The 15,288-nt window shown below is 39.7% G+C and overlaps 2 protein-coding genes across 4 annotated transcripts in view; one reads left to right on the top strand and one right to left on the bottom strand.

The window, feature by feature from the left end:
- Positions 1–8,325, bottom strand: part of ddhd1b (DDHD domain containing 1b) — a 27,009-nt gene extending 18,684 nt beyond the window's left edge. The window contains exons 1-5 of the mRNA XM_023278558.3: positions 7,260–8,325; positions 2,989–3,165; positions 2,220–2,348; positions 1,417–1,564; positions 1,204–1,313 (exon numbers count right to left, since the gene is read on the bottom strand). Of these exons, the coding sequence (XP_023134326.1) occupies positions 1,204–1,313; positions 1,417–1,564; positions 2,220–2,348; positions 2,989–3,165; positions 7,260–8,016 (1,321 nt within the window). The 5' untranslated portion in view covers positions 8,017–8,325. The remainder of the gene's footprint in view (positions 1–1,203; positions 1,314–1,416; positions 1,565–2,219; positions 2,349–2,988; positions 3,166–7,259) is intronic.
- Positions 7,659–15,288, top strand: cgrrf1 (cell growth regulator with ring finger domain 1). Of its 3 annotated transcripts, none has more exons than XM_035952059.2 (6): positions 7,659–7,811; positions 9,746–9,882; positions 10,333–10,510; positions 11,397–11,544; positions 11,926–12,033; positions 13,753–15,288. In XM_035952059.2, coding segments are annotated over exons 1-6 (882 nt in total). In that variant the 5' UTR covers positions 7,659–7,809; the 3' UTR covers positions 14,062–15,288. The 3 variants fall into 3 exon arrangements, with proteins under 3 accessions (XP_035807952.2, XP_023134323.2, XP_023134322.2); XM_023278555.3 differs by lacking the exon at positions 7,659–7,811 and adding an exon at positions 8,641–8,948 and having other exon boundaries at positions 11,403–11,544; XM_023278554.3 differs by lacking the exon at positions 7,659–7,811 and adding an exon at positions 8,664–8,948.

Raw genomic sequence — 15,288 nt, 5'->3', positions numbered from 1 at the left:
AGAGCCTGTGCAGTTGTGGAACAACATCCTTTGGACAGAGGAGACAAAGATCAACTTGTAGCAGAATGATAGGATAAGAAGAGCATGGAGAAGGGAAGGAACTGCTCAAGATGCAAAGCATACCACCTCATCAGTGAAGCATGGCGGGGGCAGTCGAATGGTGTGGGCATGTATGGCTGCCAATGGAGCTGGTTCTCTGATATTTGTAGATGATGTGACTGCTGAAAAAAAGCAGGAGAATGAATTCTGAAGTGTTTCGGGCAACATTTTCTGCACCTATTCAGCCAAATGCTTCAGAACTCACTGGACGACACTTCACAGTGCAGATGGCCAATAACCTAGAGTATACAGTACTGTGAACATGACCAAAGAGTTTCTAAGGCAAAGAAGTGGAATGTTCTGCCATGACCAAGTCAATCACCTGACCTGAATCCAACTGAACAAGCATTTCACTTGCTGAAGACAAAACTAAAGGGTAAAATGTCCCAAGAACAAGCAGGAACTGAAGACAGCAGCAGTAGAGGCCTGGTAGAGCATCACCAGAAACCAAACCCAGCATCTGGTGATGTCTATGGTTTCCAGACTTCAAGCTGTCATTGACTGCAAAGGATTTGCAACCAAATATTAGAAGTGATAGTTTGATTTATGATTATGTTAGTTTGTCCAAATACTTTTGGTCCCTTAAAAAGGTGGAGGGCACATCTAAAATGTCTTGTAATTCCTACATCGTTCATCTGAATTGGATGTAAATACCTTCAAATTAAAGCAGAAAATCTGCACTTAAAGCACATCTTGGTTGTTTCATTTCAAATCCATTGTAGTGGTGTACAGAACCGAACTGCTGAAAACTGTGTCAATGTCCAAATATTTATGGACTTGACTGTAAGTTGTTAATTGGTGCTTAATAAATAAAATTGAATTGAACTGAAAAGAGTGTGTCCTTGAAATGTAATATTTGGTGCCACGTAGTTGTAACCATGGTTACTATGTCTTGCATTTGCCTGGCTTTACCTAAAAGTGAAATAATCCTAATTTTAAAAGATGCAGATATATGGGTCATATGTAGGTCAGTATACAGTATAATAGTAAATCCTGGGTTTTTTTCTGTAATATTTTTTACATTTCAAGGCAAAACATAATGTCAGGACAGTTTTTCAGTTAAAGACACCTTCTGTGTTGGTTAGTTGAACCTGAAGTGCATACCTCCATCCAGACACAGTTTTGACCTCCACTCCACTGGAAGAAACTCTACATGCTCTGTTGTTCGATCAGAGAAGTGCTTCTCTTCCATCTTTCTGGCAGCATCTCTCATCCTTCCCACCAGCCAAGAGAAAACAATTGCTTATTAGATAATTAGAATTATTCTGATTTAATTCAATTCTCCAAGCGTTCACTCAAAACACCATAATATCTTACATGCTGGTATTCCTGATGATGCGACCCTGGTCCATCTTCTGGCCAATGCCATGCACCACAAAGACAATGTGTGTGGTTTCAGGTGGGGTATCTTCAGGCGCGGCCTCCTCAACATATCCCCGATGGAGGCGTGTCCCACTGCTGGAGGCTGAGAACATGAGAGAGAGCATGTTTTGCGTTCCACCGAGGTGTGCTTATGTTCAGTTTTCTGACACTGCCATCAAATGACTACTAAAGTGGTTAATCCATTATTTTTAGCAACAATCCAGCTATTTTTCTGTAGCACATCCACAAAACCAAGCAAACTAAGGTATATGTCTGTGTTTCCTTCTCATGAAATGGAACAACGTTACCACCATTTAGACATTTGTTGAAAATGGTTTTCAAAATGCACCATGGATGTAAAGTTCAGATGGATTTTATTGTATCTCTTAGTCAGTCCTATAAACTACAAATTGTTTGTTTGATTGATTTGTTTGTATAAAGGCCAGTTCACCGAAATTGCAAAATAACATATTTGTATTTTTGCTCCTGTTATTTAGTCAGATAGTTTTGGGTTATATTTGTACTGGTTTAAAGACATCTCTGACTTTTCTGCCGCAACCCAGTATAAAGAAAGTGTATGGAGCTGTTAGGTGTTGCTCATCGAGTTGAGCCTTTCATGATGTTCTTCAGCTCATATACTACATCTTTCTCCTGACAGTACTTCTTTGTCTCAGTGAAATTGTGTGTCCGTCAGGTCAACAAGTCAACACTATTCACTAGGTCAAAATAATGGAAAACAGAAACATTTTTCTTCATACCTTTTGAGAAGCCCAGTTTCTGAGTCACAGTGCGTGCAATCTTGGAGGTTGTTGCATCACTATATAGGTACACCTCGTCCACATTGTGCCAGTCCACATGACTCCTACTCAGCTTCAGACTGTGGATGGCTGAGAGACAGTTACACTGTGATTAAGAACAAGTGACATACTTCATCCAGCATAATTACTTCATTATTCCCCATGAGAGTGTGTAGAATGTGTTTGCGTGTGTGATGATTTCTTCTGCATTTAAGTTCATTTACAGAAGTCATGATAGAAACATCTAATTGGTTCTCACCTGACTTTTATTGTGGCCTTGCTCTAAATGGAAAAGTTACCCCTAACTCTCTCCCCTCATTCCCAGGGGATTGTCTCTATTAATCTCTGCCTCATACTGATCATTGAGGAAGTACTCTGTGAGTGGAGATGCATTGCTCAGGCACTGGAGGGCAGAGTTCATGAAGCACGTATTGCCCAAATTACTGAGACCACACACACCAGGCTGTGATTGTGACTCTCTGTAGTTGTAGGAGGAGCTGTATGAATTGTAGCCTCCAAATCATGTGTTTTATGAAATCACATTGTCCCCTTTCAAATAAACTAAATTGAAATTGAAATTGAAATTGTACCTGGCTACCCCTTATTGACTGATCGCAGCCTCCTTACTGATTCTCATTCATACACTTGCTTCTACACACACATTTGTCTTGCCACTCATGTACATCTTTCTAATTCTGCTTTCTTCCGTCCTCTGTATTATAATCCTTACCATCTTTGCAGTCCACTGTTGTGATCATCGCCTCTATCTCGTAGGTATCCCTCATCTGTTGCCCCCGGAAACAGGCAAGGTGCTCCAGCTCGATTAGGTCACTCTCATCCTCCTCCAGGGGAAGCCACGTTCCATCAATGAACCACTGACCCCTCATGACAGGAATCCGGTCTTGTTCTGAAGGATGTCACAATACATTTATTTCAAACCTTATTTTTCCTTGCACACACACAAACACAATACACACAGACACAAACATGCATGATACCAATCACACGTTCTGTTAGCCACTGCACCACTTCTACAAGGCCACACAGAATGTGTGTGTGTGTGTGTGTGTGTGTGTGGGGGGGGGGGGGGGGGGGGGGCGCAAGAGATATCTCTAGGAAATAATATTTTAAAATGTATATTAGTAACAAACATACTGAAACATTTGGTTGATTAAGAGACTAGTCAATCACCAAAAAATGCACAGCAACCATTTCAATAATGACTTAACTGTCCAAATTTTCATCATTCAATTAATAGGTAACAATCAATACAGTAATTGTTTAAGTCTTTCAAACACGAATGTAAAACAATTCTCTTATGCCTTGCCAAAACTGAATATTTTACATTTTTTTGTGTTCCTCAATCTTTCCTTGAGCAATTTTTGCAGTGTGACAGGTGGGTGTTAATGTCAAACTAACATCTACATGACTGCAAAGGCTGAAGGTAAATGTTGTGGCTGATTGGTATACATACATATTGTCATACACACAAGTTTACATACGATGTTGTGAAAAGACATATCCTCCCTCCTTGATTTCTTCTATTTTGGCATATTTCTCACACTTTAATGTTCCACATCATCAAACCTATATCGCCCCTATCAAACGAAATGTCCTTCTAAACTTAATATGTCAGGACAGTAGCAACTGCAGTTAAATGTTTGTGATAGCCTGTGATCATCTTTTACATTGAGATGGAGGAATTTTGACCCACTCTTCTCTGCAGAATCATTTTAATTTGGCCACATTAGATGGTTTTAGAGCACTCAGAATTGGACTTGCTTGTGTGTTCTGGGTCACTGTCATGATGCATAAACCATTTGTGCTTGAGCTTTAGGTCATGAACTGATGGGTGGATAATCTCTTGGAGGATTTTCTGATAGAGCAGAATTCATTGAGCCATCGATAAGGACAAGTTGTCCAGGTCCTGTGGAAGCAAAGCAGCACTAAACCATCACACTACCACCGCCATGTTTCTCTGTTGGTATGACGTTCTTCTGTGGAATGCAGTATTAGCTTTACAACAGATGTAATGGACCCTTATCTTCCAAAAAAGACAGACAGGCTCTATTTAGAGATGTTTAGATTCAACAAGCCTGGCAGTATCATATGTGGGTGTGTGTGGTGAAATTGAACATGATTGAAAATTATTTTTTATCAATTGGTACACCCAAACATTCATTCTCCCCAGAGAAACAAAATTCAAAGACTGAATATGCAATATAATCTATTTACTTAATAACCCGTATTCCCCCTTTTCACTTTGATCACAGCTTTCAGTCTTTCAGGCATGGAATCTACAAGGTTCTTGAGTATGGATGGTTCTATCTTCCCCCACTCCCATACAGCCCTAAAGTTGAGCTGTTTTATGGTGGTCGGTGGTGAACTGGTAAAGATGCGACTGTTCAGGATTCCCCAACAGTTCTCAATTGGGTTGAGGTCAGGGGAGTTTGGTGGCCATTCCTCCTTACGCAGAAAGCCAGGTAGATGCTCAGAACACCGTTGCTGAGTCATACAGACAGTGTGAGCAGGGGCACCATCTTGCATAAATACCAATTCCAAATGTCTGTTAAACATTTTCCGTTCAGTCACAGGCCTTGATCTTTTACTCCTGGTCAAAACAGGAAGTTGTACCTTTTCTAGAGTGTTGTTGGTATAATATTGTGCATGAACAGTGATACTTTGAGGCACAACGTGCATCTCTAAGAGACCTGAAGCAGACATAGCAACCAAACCATACTATGGGCACTGAATTTCACTTGCTTCGAAGATGGCATTTTTTCACCATCATCTGTATAGATTATTTTGGCTGTTGGGTGTTGGAATTAAGTAGAGAGGGCATTCATCAGAGAAAATCCAATTCTCCCAGTCTTTTGGAGTGAGAGTTATGTACTTCTTTGCAAAAGCCAGTCTCTTCTCCTTTTGCAGTTTGGTGAGTCATGTGGCATGTTGACTCTTGTAAGCTTTCAGCCCCAATGTCTCTGTTAAATAGCGATGCACAGAGCTCTTACAAACATTTTCTCCAAGAGTTTTCAGCCTCTGACTGAGTCGCCCACATGACTGATGTCTTATACGCTTGGACTTTCTCATCAAATCCTTGGCTCTTGCAGTTAGGTCAGATAGACATCCGCAGCGAGGCAAATCTTTGAAGGATCCTCCTTTGTTGCACCTTTGCCACCACTTCTGTACCCAGCAGATACTTCTGCCAAGGGCTTCAGCTTCCTGCTGACAAATCTTTCCTGCATTTCCAAGAGCAATGGCCTGTGCACAAATTTCAGATTCCGAAAGTGTAGCTTTTCCACCCTTGCTCTTGGCCATGGTAACATTTCCAAAATTTGGTTGTGAGCGTAATGCATTTTGGTCAAGCAAGAAATTTATATACTGGGACCTGACAGTTTGACCAGACCAACAACCAAACAGCACCTGATTGACCAGGTGTAATCCATTTTGGTAACAAACAATCAAACATGCTGTCCAGTGGAGAGAACAAACTTTTGGAACATGATTTAGTCTGGTAGCTCAGGGGACAAATGCGTTTTCACATAGAGCAAAATGGGAGTCGACAGCATTTTTCCTTGAATAAGTTAAATCGTCATATTTTATAGTGCATTTTTTGTTTTCTTGAGTTATTTTTGTCTTATATTCAAATTAGTTAATTAGTTTGATGATCTGAAACAATTATGTGTGACAAATATGCAGAAATAAAAGATATCTGTGTCAAATACTTTTTCACAGCACTGTATACTTGTAAAGACAGGCAGTTTTGAGTTTCCAGTGACTCCTACCACTCTTAATTATTCTTTGTCACAAAATACAATACGCTATATATATATATATATATATATATATATATATATATATATATATATATATATATATATATATATACATATACATATATATATATATATATATATATATATATATATATATATATATATATATATACACTCCTCTCCAAAAGTATTAGAACAGTGAGACCAACCCTTTATTTTAGACTGTCCAATTCAAACTCCAGATTTAAACCCTCTATAGCATGCATTTTACCTGAAGAATGCAAAAGTCTGGTGATGTCAATGGGTCACAGGATCAACGCAGTTATTGCAAGCAAAGGATTTGCAACTAAATATAAAGTCTTATTTACTTTAAACTATATTAAGTCTATCTGTTCCAGCACTTTTGTTCACCTAAAAATTTGGTGTTCCATTACAAATAATGCTATCTTCTAAGTTGTGTATCAGATCCAGATGTAAATGCCTGGAAATAAAAGCTGAAATATTGATCTCTTGTCTCATATCCATAGTTTGATGTCAAACCTAAATGTTTTCAGTCTACAACAAAAATTAAGGAATTGACCTCATTATTGCAATACTTGTGGAGGGGAGTGTATTTGGTTTTAAGAAGTGTATGTAAACTTTTGATCAGTACTACGCACTCGCATCTAAATGCATGTATAAACACATATAGATTTACACACAGGCATGCACCCAAATTTATACCGTCATGCACAGATGTACATATACATGGTACACACATGTACAATGCACATATTCAGGCACACATACTGTCGTGTTCATGCATATTGTAGCTGCATACAGTTATGCATGTCCAAGTGAAATATTCAAGTTTGACTCAGATGGCCTGTATATTCTCTGGCTGCAGCTTCCACAGTGTGAGGGTTTTCTAGTTTTCTCTGCTAACTGTAACATGATTCACTTGTGTCTTTTTGTTTTAGACTTGGACTTCAAAGTGGTCGAAACTGTAGTGCTTGCAGTAGTATTAATAGGTCTACAGCTAATAGCAGGGCACAAATGGGAATTGCTGTTAGCAGCAGTACAAGTAGTAATGATTTTACCTGTCATTTATTAGTAAAAACAGGTGAGATTAAGCAGTGCACTAGTGGTAGCAGTCGTACTAATAGCACTAGTAACCAAAAGGCAGCAGTACATTGTAATTGTAATAAAATGTAATATTATGAATTTAAATCGTTGACATGCTCACGGTTCCAGTAAACAGGGTAGCATTCCTTCTCCCTGACATCCACTTCATACAGCCCTCCTCTGACACACACTGCCTCCACGCTGACATTGATGCCCGAGTCTTTAATCCCCTCTGACAATGAGCGCCGCAGACCCCCGTCCCGCTGCGCCGCCGGCTCGGCCCAGACACTTCCTGTGTCCACGGCCAAGCTTTCGGGCTGGACCTCGCCGGACCTGACTGTCTCCTGTCCGTCGGCCTCGGCTGGATCGGCGGGGCGTTTGATCCCATGAGGGTTCTGTTCGCAGAATCTGCGATACACAGTCTCGATTTTTAAAGAGTCGTGTCCGACGAATGGCTTCCACGTCCGCTTGTCCTCTTTGTAAAACCACCGGACCTCCTCCGGTCCCAGCTCCGTGACGATGTCACCGCGGTGCCTGGAACTATTGGACCGGATGCGCCTCTTGGTTGTGACATTGCCGTCGCTTTCGGTGTAGTTTGGAACAATGTCCAGATAGGATGAGCCAGAATATTCCTCCCCGGCCAGGCCCAACATCATGCCATCCTGGGACAAATGTGAGTCCCCCCTTAACAGAGGCAGGTGTCTGTCCAAGCCGTGCTGCGCCGGGTCCCTGTTCACCGCATCGACACTATCTCCCATCGGATTGTCATCGTAGCTGGACACAAACACATCATTTGCCATATCCCATTCACTACTGCTGACAGAGTTATTTTCCGAGCTCTGCTGACGAATAGTCGGTTTATCCTTCATATTGCTCATGGTGTGGGCTGCAAATTATTTGGGGCTATACATAAAGAAAGTCTCATAAAAATCACAACGATATCCCAGACGATAATAACAGATTAACGGCGTCTTCCTTCCCAGCTGGTAACATCTGTCTGCCGAAATGTTCTGACCTTCCGACAGAATTTTTTAACATTATAGCTACAAAACGACATACAAGACATATACACTTCCTGCTTTACTGAATGCACTTACTCTCGTTTACATTCGCAGCTTTCGTGATAAATGCCGGGAAATTTTATGAACAAACCAGGAGGGTAGTCTCAGTAGCTTTATGTCAAGTCAGATACGAAAAAATGTACTTCCTGTTCAATAATTCAAAATAAATTTACAAGACTAAGAGTTTTCTAAAATCATGATAATACAGTGCGCCTATGATGTAAATATATATTGACTGGAAATACAGCTGTTAATTTAAGTTTTATTTTTGTGTGTATTTACTGCGCAATTTAAAGCATCGATGCAAGGAGCCCATTCAAGATATATTTACATACCTTACATTTGAAGGTCAGTTTGTTCTTGCTTTCCTCTGCAATTTAATTAATTTCGGTTATTCACTCAAATTTGAGGATTTAGGAATGCATCTAGGTTTTAACAGTAAACTATTTAAAATGCGTACATTTTGAAGTGACTATGAAGCTAAATTGCTGGCACTATCGAAACTTAGAACTGATTCTGTAATAGGCGTAAGGCTTGTTGTGTACGTATGTACCTTTTAGGCCACCGTAGTTCTACTTCAGCGGTTTCTGTAATGGCCGTCAGTCGAAATAAAACTGGCTCATTTAGCGATATAAATGTTATGAAATGGCAGCGGGTTTTTTAGTCACCTTATATGAGTACTCGCCGCTGTTTTACATTAGTGTGGTTTCTTTATGTTTTGTTATAACCGCCGCCATGGTGCTCGGCTGGTAAGTGATACTTAGCTTAGTTAACTTACCCAGTGTCCTGACCATAAGAGCTTGATGCATTGCCTTTACATATTGGCTCCAAGTGTGTTCGGATTTAGTCGGCGAAGGCTGCTTTTGTCAGTTGTTGTGTCAGTTTGGATGGGGATTTGCCATGGGCATGGTATGGGAGCCCAACCTCAAAGAATGCCATGACTGTACGATGCAATCCATCACTGATTTTTCAGCCAGTTGTATTCAATAGCAAGGAAATAAGTTATTTAGACGCACAAATGTTGTATCAAAGGATTGAAATTAGGAAAATACTGTGAATAGAAGGGTTAGTGTGCTACTTCAATGAAAACTGTTATTGGTAAGATATTATTAAAGTTGACATGTAGACTGACATGTCAGTTTGTTATGCAAGACAACACATGAAATGATCAGGGATTTGGTTTACTAAAGTTCATTGTCCTCCAATAAAAGTTATATATTTCGTTTCTACAAGTAAATATGATAGATAAGGGAAAGCAGAATCTTTGGAGATACACGGATACCCACTTTTAAAGTAACAGGGTTAGCAATAGTTCTAGATCTATCCAGTTATTGGACTAAAAATGGGCAAAGCGTTATTAGAGTGGCAGTTTAATCAGTCGGCAACAACATGGCAGTAAGGTCAGTCACTCCAAGAAATTCATATTTCAACAGATTTTCTTCTACATACAGTTGTCAGCTCTGTATTTATTTAAAGGTTAAGCAGCATCAGATGAACCCACTCTGTGCTCTTTGGCATTTTGCGCTGTCTGCATCGTGTCCTGTAGGTGTGGCTTTGATGTCCCTGTGATCCTTCGCAACTCTGAAGAGACAGAGTCCATCGTCTCAACCCCTGAAAGACAAATGGTTCAGGTGACCAACCCCTTCACCCTGGTGTTGGGCTCTGGGCCAGCATGTGTCACTGGTGAGAACAATCATCTTTAGGAACGTGATGCAGTCACTGGGAAGCGTGGAGATAGTATAATTTGGATTTAAAGTGTCTGGGGATGTTAAATGCCCTCAAAAATATTGAAGGCTCACTAGTACAAAGGAATGACCGTTAACGCCTCCTGTCCCAGTGTACTAGAGATTATACTGTACACCTTCCACATGTGAAACTGTTTCTATCATGTTAAGGAACAGAAATTACTGCTTAGAAAATACACAGTATAGGTATAATTTTGGTCCTGGGTCTGCTGTTGAATTGAAAGTATCCATGTGAATATATGAAGATTTCCAATAAAGAATTTGAACAACTACAAACAAGCAGTGCTCCGAATGTCCTCAGGAATTACCTATCCAGTATTCCCATTTAGTAGCACCTGTATCTGTTGTGTCCCATGATGTTATAATATTAACATACACCCATTCGCAGGTGGTGTGTCAGTGAGGCCTTGCTGTCTAGAACCCTGTGTCCTGAGCTGTTTCTGGGGCTGTGAGGTCATTGCTCTGCAGAGAGCGCTGCAGGCCCACCAGCACGGCCTGAGGCTTCACACCCCCGAACATTTCCAGGAAGCATTACACCTCCAGTACCAATACTACCAGAGGTTCCAGTATCCTTTACATTGCTAGCAAGAAACATGGTAACTCTAAGTTAGCACCCCCTGGTCTGATCTGGCCTAGCCCACTGTTTTTATTTTTACTGTATGTGCTAAAAGATGCTTTAATAAATATTGCAATACTTTGTTATTTTTATGATTTGGCTTCATCAAAGTGCAGTAAACAAAAAACAAATATAGCACAATAGGTAATTAGTGTGAGCACCTTTGAAATAATTATGAGACAAGCTTTTGAGATTTATTTTTGGTAAATTATTATATTAATCAAGCAGTTTAAAAAAGTCTTGAGAATAATTTGAACCTTTGTTGTTACGTTGTGTGACTGAAAAAAAAATATAATTGTTCAGTGCAACCCTTTACTAGGTTATGCTCCATGTCGGCAGAGGATGATGGTTAACCTTCAATCTCAAATGGTGCTGGTAATAGCTAAAAAGGCATCATTTCATTTTTAATGTTAATGTTTTGCTAACACAACACAGCAAATGTCGAGCATGAAGTAATTTGGATGATGTTCAGATGTTGAGAAAGCTGGAAGCAGCAAAAATGGAGGCCTGCTTCAGGCACTAGCAATTCTGAGATAAGGTCATATTTATTTTTGCTCAGTTTACTGTGAGAAGAATTAAATACACTAAGTAGCACTAATGATCAAGAAAATCAAATTAAGCCTCCAAATGTGTGTTTGTTAAAAATGTTTAAGCATTTGGGGTAGGTGTCATAATGTTGGCACAGTACTATTGTAACAGCAGCAATCAAAGCGGTCGATGCAGTCATTTTATTATGGTAACATGATAAATACTCATGAAGTCTAAGGCATTTATTTGACTTGTTTTGTCTGTTAAAGTAACTCCTAATATTAGCCTCTTTGACCCCACCCTCCCAGTATTAGCGTCGAAAACAGAGAAGAATACCGTACACAGATTCCTTCTGATCAGGGCATCACAGATTTTGGGCCGCTGCCAAGAGAACACTACCCTCTTGTGGCTGTACTGACTGTGGCAGACGCAGGAGCTAGACACACATATAATATTGTGAGTTCATCTAATGTAGCCATCTTCAGTTGGGAGTGTCGTGAAGTCATTTGAGTAAGTGTGTGAGTAAGATGACCAGACTCATGTCATAGTGTCAGCTTCATATCTGTATTTTCACCACAGCAATGTTTCCAGGACACTTAACTGATCTGCATCTGTTTATCTTGGGAGAGCTGAAAGATTCCCTCTCTTGCACGTCTTTTTTCACTTGTTAAGCAACAACTGTGCAACACTATTTATTGACTTCCAGGAGAGACTGAAATGTGCTGCATTATCTTGTCCATATGACAGCACATCTTATGTTTTGAAAAAACATTAAGTAGCCCATCGAGACAAGTGATTAAAAAAAAAAAACTCATTATACTGTCTTTTCACTTTCAGGTAGCAAGCGTGACAGTTATTCATGTTCCTGATGATAAGTACGACCTTTCTGCAAGAGTTCTCTTTCAGTACCTTCTCACTTCACAAGGAAACATGTACGAGTTAAAGGTATGTCACATTTTGGGTCAAACATTTTCTGCTGCTTTTCTCTTGAACTGAGGCAGTGAGGTGATCCATATTTATTTACATAAAATTTGTGGTTATCTGGAATTCAAAAGCTAGTAAATCACAATTAATCCATTTGCTGACTGTAAGTAATAAGTCGTCAGACGAAGTTTCAATCAACAGTTATACGTTTTACCAAGTCATTAAGAATAATTCTTGTTGTAGTCCATTAACTTTGCGTTGGTAAATGGATTACAAATGGATTTTGGTTTGAGGAGGTAAGTGGTCATTGGATTAGAATAAAGTGATAACGAGACAAATCAAGTAATGCTAGAGGAAGACTTTCCACAATCTGGTCTGTAAAGCATCTGTAAACAAGGTATTAGCCATTAATAAAGATGTTATTTAACATCTTGGGACTTATCATAAATTGGTACCTATATGTTTTCATAATTGACGGGCTCTTTCAGCATTTCGTAGACCCAGCAGATTTTATTTTCTTTGTGCACACTAGATGAAGATTGAGATTAAACAAAATAATTACAGTTCTGTTAGTGCAGCACAAGGTACTCATAATCTCACTCTTTCTGCTTGTTTTATGTTGTGCTCCTGTTTTGTGTTGCTGCTGTGCTTTTTTAGACCTACATGTTAAATTGTTGTTAGATTAACATTACATAGGCACCTTAGAGGTGCCTTGCAGATATATTAGTTCTGAGTTTCTTGGTTAGACATAGTATGTTCTATTTTGCATGCTCTGTCTATTTTTCAAGTTTATTCATGCTGAATGTTGAATGAATATACATCAGAACAAATTACATACAGCATGTGAGCAAATTATGACTTAAATTACTGTCCTAAATCAAAATATTATTCAAATCACCCACATTGATGTTATTCTCTCATGGAAAAAGTTCAGTATCGGATACTAGAATCTTCTTCTAGAAACTTCTTCTATGACAAGTAAACTGGCAGTCTACAAGAGTAGTGCTCTGTTAGGATAATATCAATTCAATTTTATTTATACAGCACTAATAGCAGGATAGCAGATGGAGAACAGACAAACAATACACAAGAGAACAAAAAACAATAAACAGATCAGGAAGGCCACTAACTGTAGATCAGGGATGCAACTCCAGATCTGCAGAGAGAACAAAACACAAACTACAAGAGAGAGAAGACACAAAGTTGGTGACATGCAATGGTGGTATGTCACTGCATGGAAAACACGAGGAGAATAGAGGAGAAGGTGATCAGCACTTCATGGGTGTCCTCCAGCAGCCTAGACCTGTAGCAACATAGCTAAGGGATGGTTTCAGGTGACCCCATGCCAACCCTAACCATAAGATTATCAAAGAGGAATGTTTTATGCCTAATAATATAAGTACTATAATAAGTAGAGGGAGTGTCTGTCTTCATATTTCAAACTGAGAGCTGATTCCACAACAGAGGAGCTGATAGCTAAAGTCTCTGCCTGCCATTCTACTTCTGGAAACTCTGGGAAACACAAGTAAACCTTCAGTCAGAGCAAAGTGCTCTGTTAAGGTACTATGGTACAATAAGTATATGAAGATATAATGGAGCTTGTCTATTAAGAGTTCTGTATGTGAGACAAAATATTTTAATTATGTCCTGGATTTTACAGGGAGCCAGTGAAGTGTTTTTTCTGCTATGCCAAGTCTAAGTATTTGCTTGTGAGAAAGCCATGCCTCCTGTCTCCTGCAGCCGCTCTTCATGTCAGCTGATAGTGGAGGGATGTCTGGCCCTCCTGAGCCACAGCAGAATACCCAACCCAGTGAACCCAACAAGGAGGCCAGCAGTGTGGAGCACAGTCCAGTACTGGAGGAGAACTGGGCAGAGGGGATGGGCAGAGACTGTGTAGTCTGTCAGAATGCAGAGGTCAACAGGGTGCTTCTGCCGTGCAGACATGCCTGTGTGTGTAACAACTGCCTGTCACACTTTCAGCACTGCCCCATCTGCAGAGCCTTTATCCTGGAGTCCTTTACCCTGACACAGATACCAGCACAAGAGTAATGACTCCATATTGAACCTGTGACTGATGTCAGTCAATATAAGTCCAGCAACTAGCTGACACCAAATCTTGATTGTTAAATTGTTTTACATCATGCTTCTATGTACAGATAGAAGCTGAATGCAAGTTTCACTGTAGAAGTAGTGTCTTTAATAGCAATGAGTTATGCTGTAGGTGCTGCAGAACAATTGACTATACTGCCCTCAGTATTCACAATAGTACCCCCACCCAAAAATAGAGACATATTTAAATGGCTCCCTAAAGTGTTTTCACAACATCTCTATTAAGACCTGGTTAAGGTTAAGACCTGGGCACTAACTGGGCCACTCAAACTTCCATTTTTCTCCTCATTAATGGTGAGCTGTCCAGCCCTACAGGCAACAAAGCATCCCCCTCATCATGATGTTACCAGGGCTGTACTTTATCTTTGGGATCATGTTTTCATGTTGATAAGCTGTGCCCTTGTTATGTCCAATAATCCAAAAAAAAATTTTCCAGTAGGACTGTGGAGTGTTAAGGTAATTTTTTGCAAACATAAGGTACACAGTGGTCATAAGCAACAGCTTCCTGTGTGGTTTCCTACACCATTGACTGTTCAGTGTTCTGCAAACAGACTCAGGAACAGAGATACTAACCAGGTTCAATGATTCCTTTTTAGCCTTTAGCTTAGCCTTTAGTGTTACTGTGGACATTTTTGTTACCTTATTGAACATTTTGCATTGTATTTTGGGAGTCTGTTTAGCTGTGCCCTCTTTGACAGACAGTAGCCACGGAACAAAATCATCTCCATTTGCAGTTTTGTACCTGTAGACTCAATAATACCAGAATTCTCTGAGATTAATTTGAAATCCTTGTTATTAATCATCACGCAAATCAACAGTTTTTGATAGTAAGTTTCTTAGTAAGGCAGGATTCACATTAGCAGATGTGTCTTGCAAATAGCTAACTGTGCTTGTTAGTAGCTCTAATGCACACCTCCAATTTAGTTTCATTGATGGACTCCAAGGTTTTTAATGATGACTAGTTAGGATTTGCTGATGACATTAGCATGGGAATTTGCGCTGTTTTCCTGACTCGACTGTGAATGTTTGAATGATGTATGGATTATGTGTGTAATTAGTTTAAAAAGATTGTGTTCATTCATAATTGTTACTGAGATGAACATTTTACCATGGTTTATGACAAAACTTAACATAAATGCATGTAAGGGCATGTAGAATTTTCTGCTA

This window comes from Amphiprion ocellaris, chromosome 12, assembly GCF_022539595.1.
Source record: "Amphiprion ocellaris isolate individual 3 ecotype Okinawa chromosome 12, ASM2253959v1, whole genome shotgun sequence".
Lineage (NCBI taxonomy): Eukaryota > Metazoa > Chordata > Actinopteri > Pomacentridae > Amphiprion > Amphiprion ocellaris.
This window is presented reverse-complemented; position numbering and strand designations above follow the sequence as displayed.

What these genes read in the sequence shown, in the direction of transcription:
- cgrrf1 (XM_023278554.3), top strand. Translation starts at nt 8,845, where the DNA reads ATGGCAGCGGGTTTTTTAGTCACCTTATATGAGTACTCGCCGCTGTTT. An exon ending in GCCGCCATGGTGCTCGGCTG is followed by an intron (nt 8,949 to 9,745) that starts GTAAGTGATACT and finishes CGTGTCCTGTAG; the next exon opens with GTGTGGCTTTGATGTCCCTG. An exon ending in CAATACTACCAGAGGTTCCA is followed by an intron (nt 10,511 to 11,396) that starts GTATCCTTTACA and finishes CCACCCTCCCAG; the next exon opens with TATTAGCGTCGAAAACAGAG.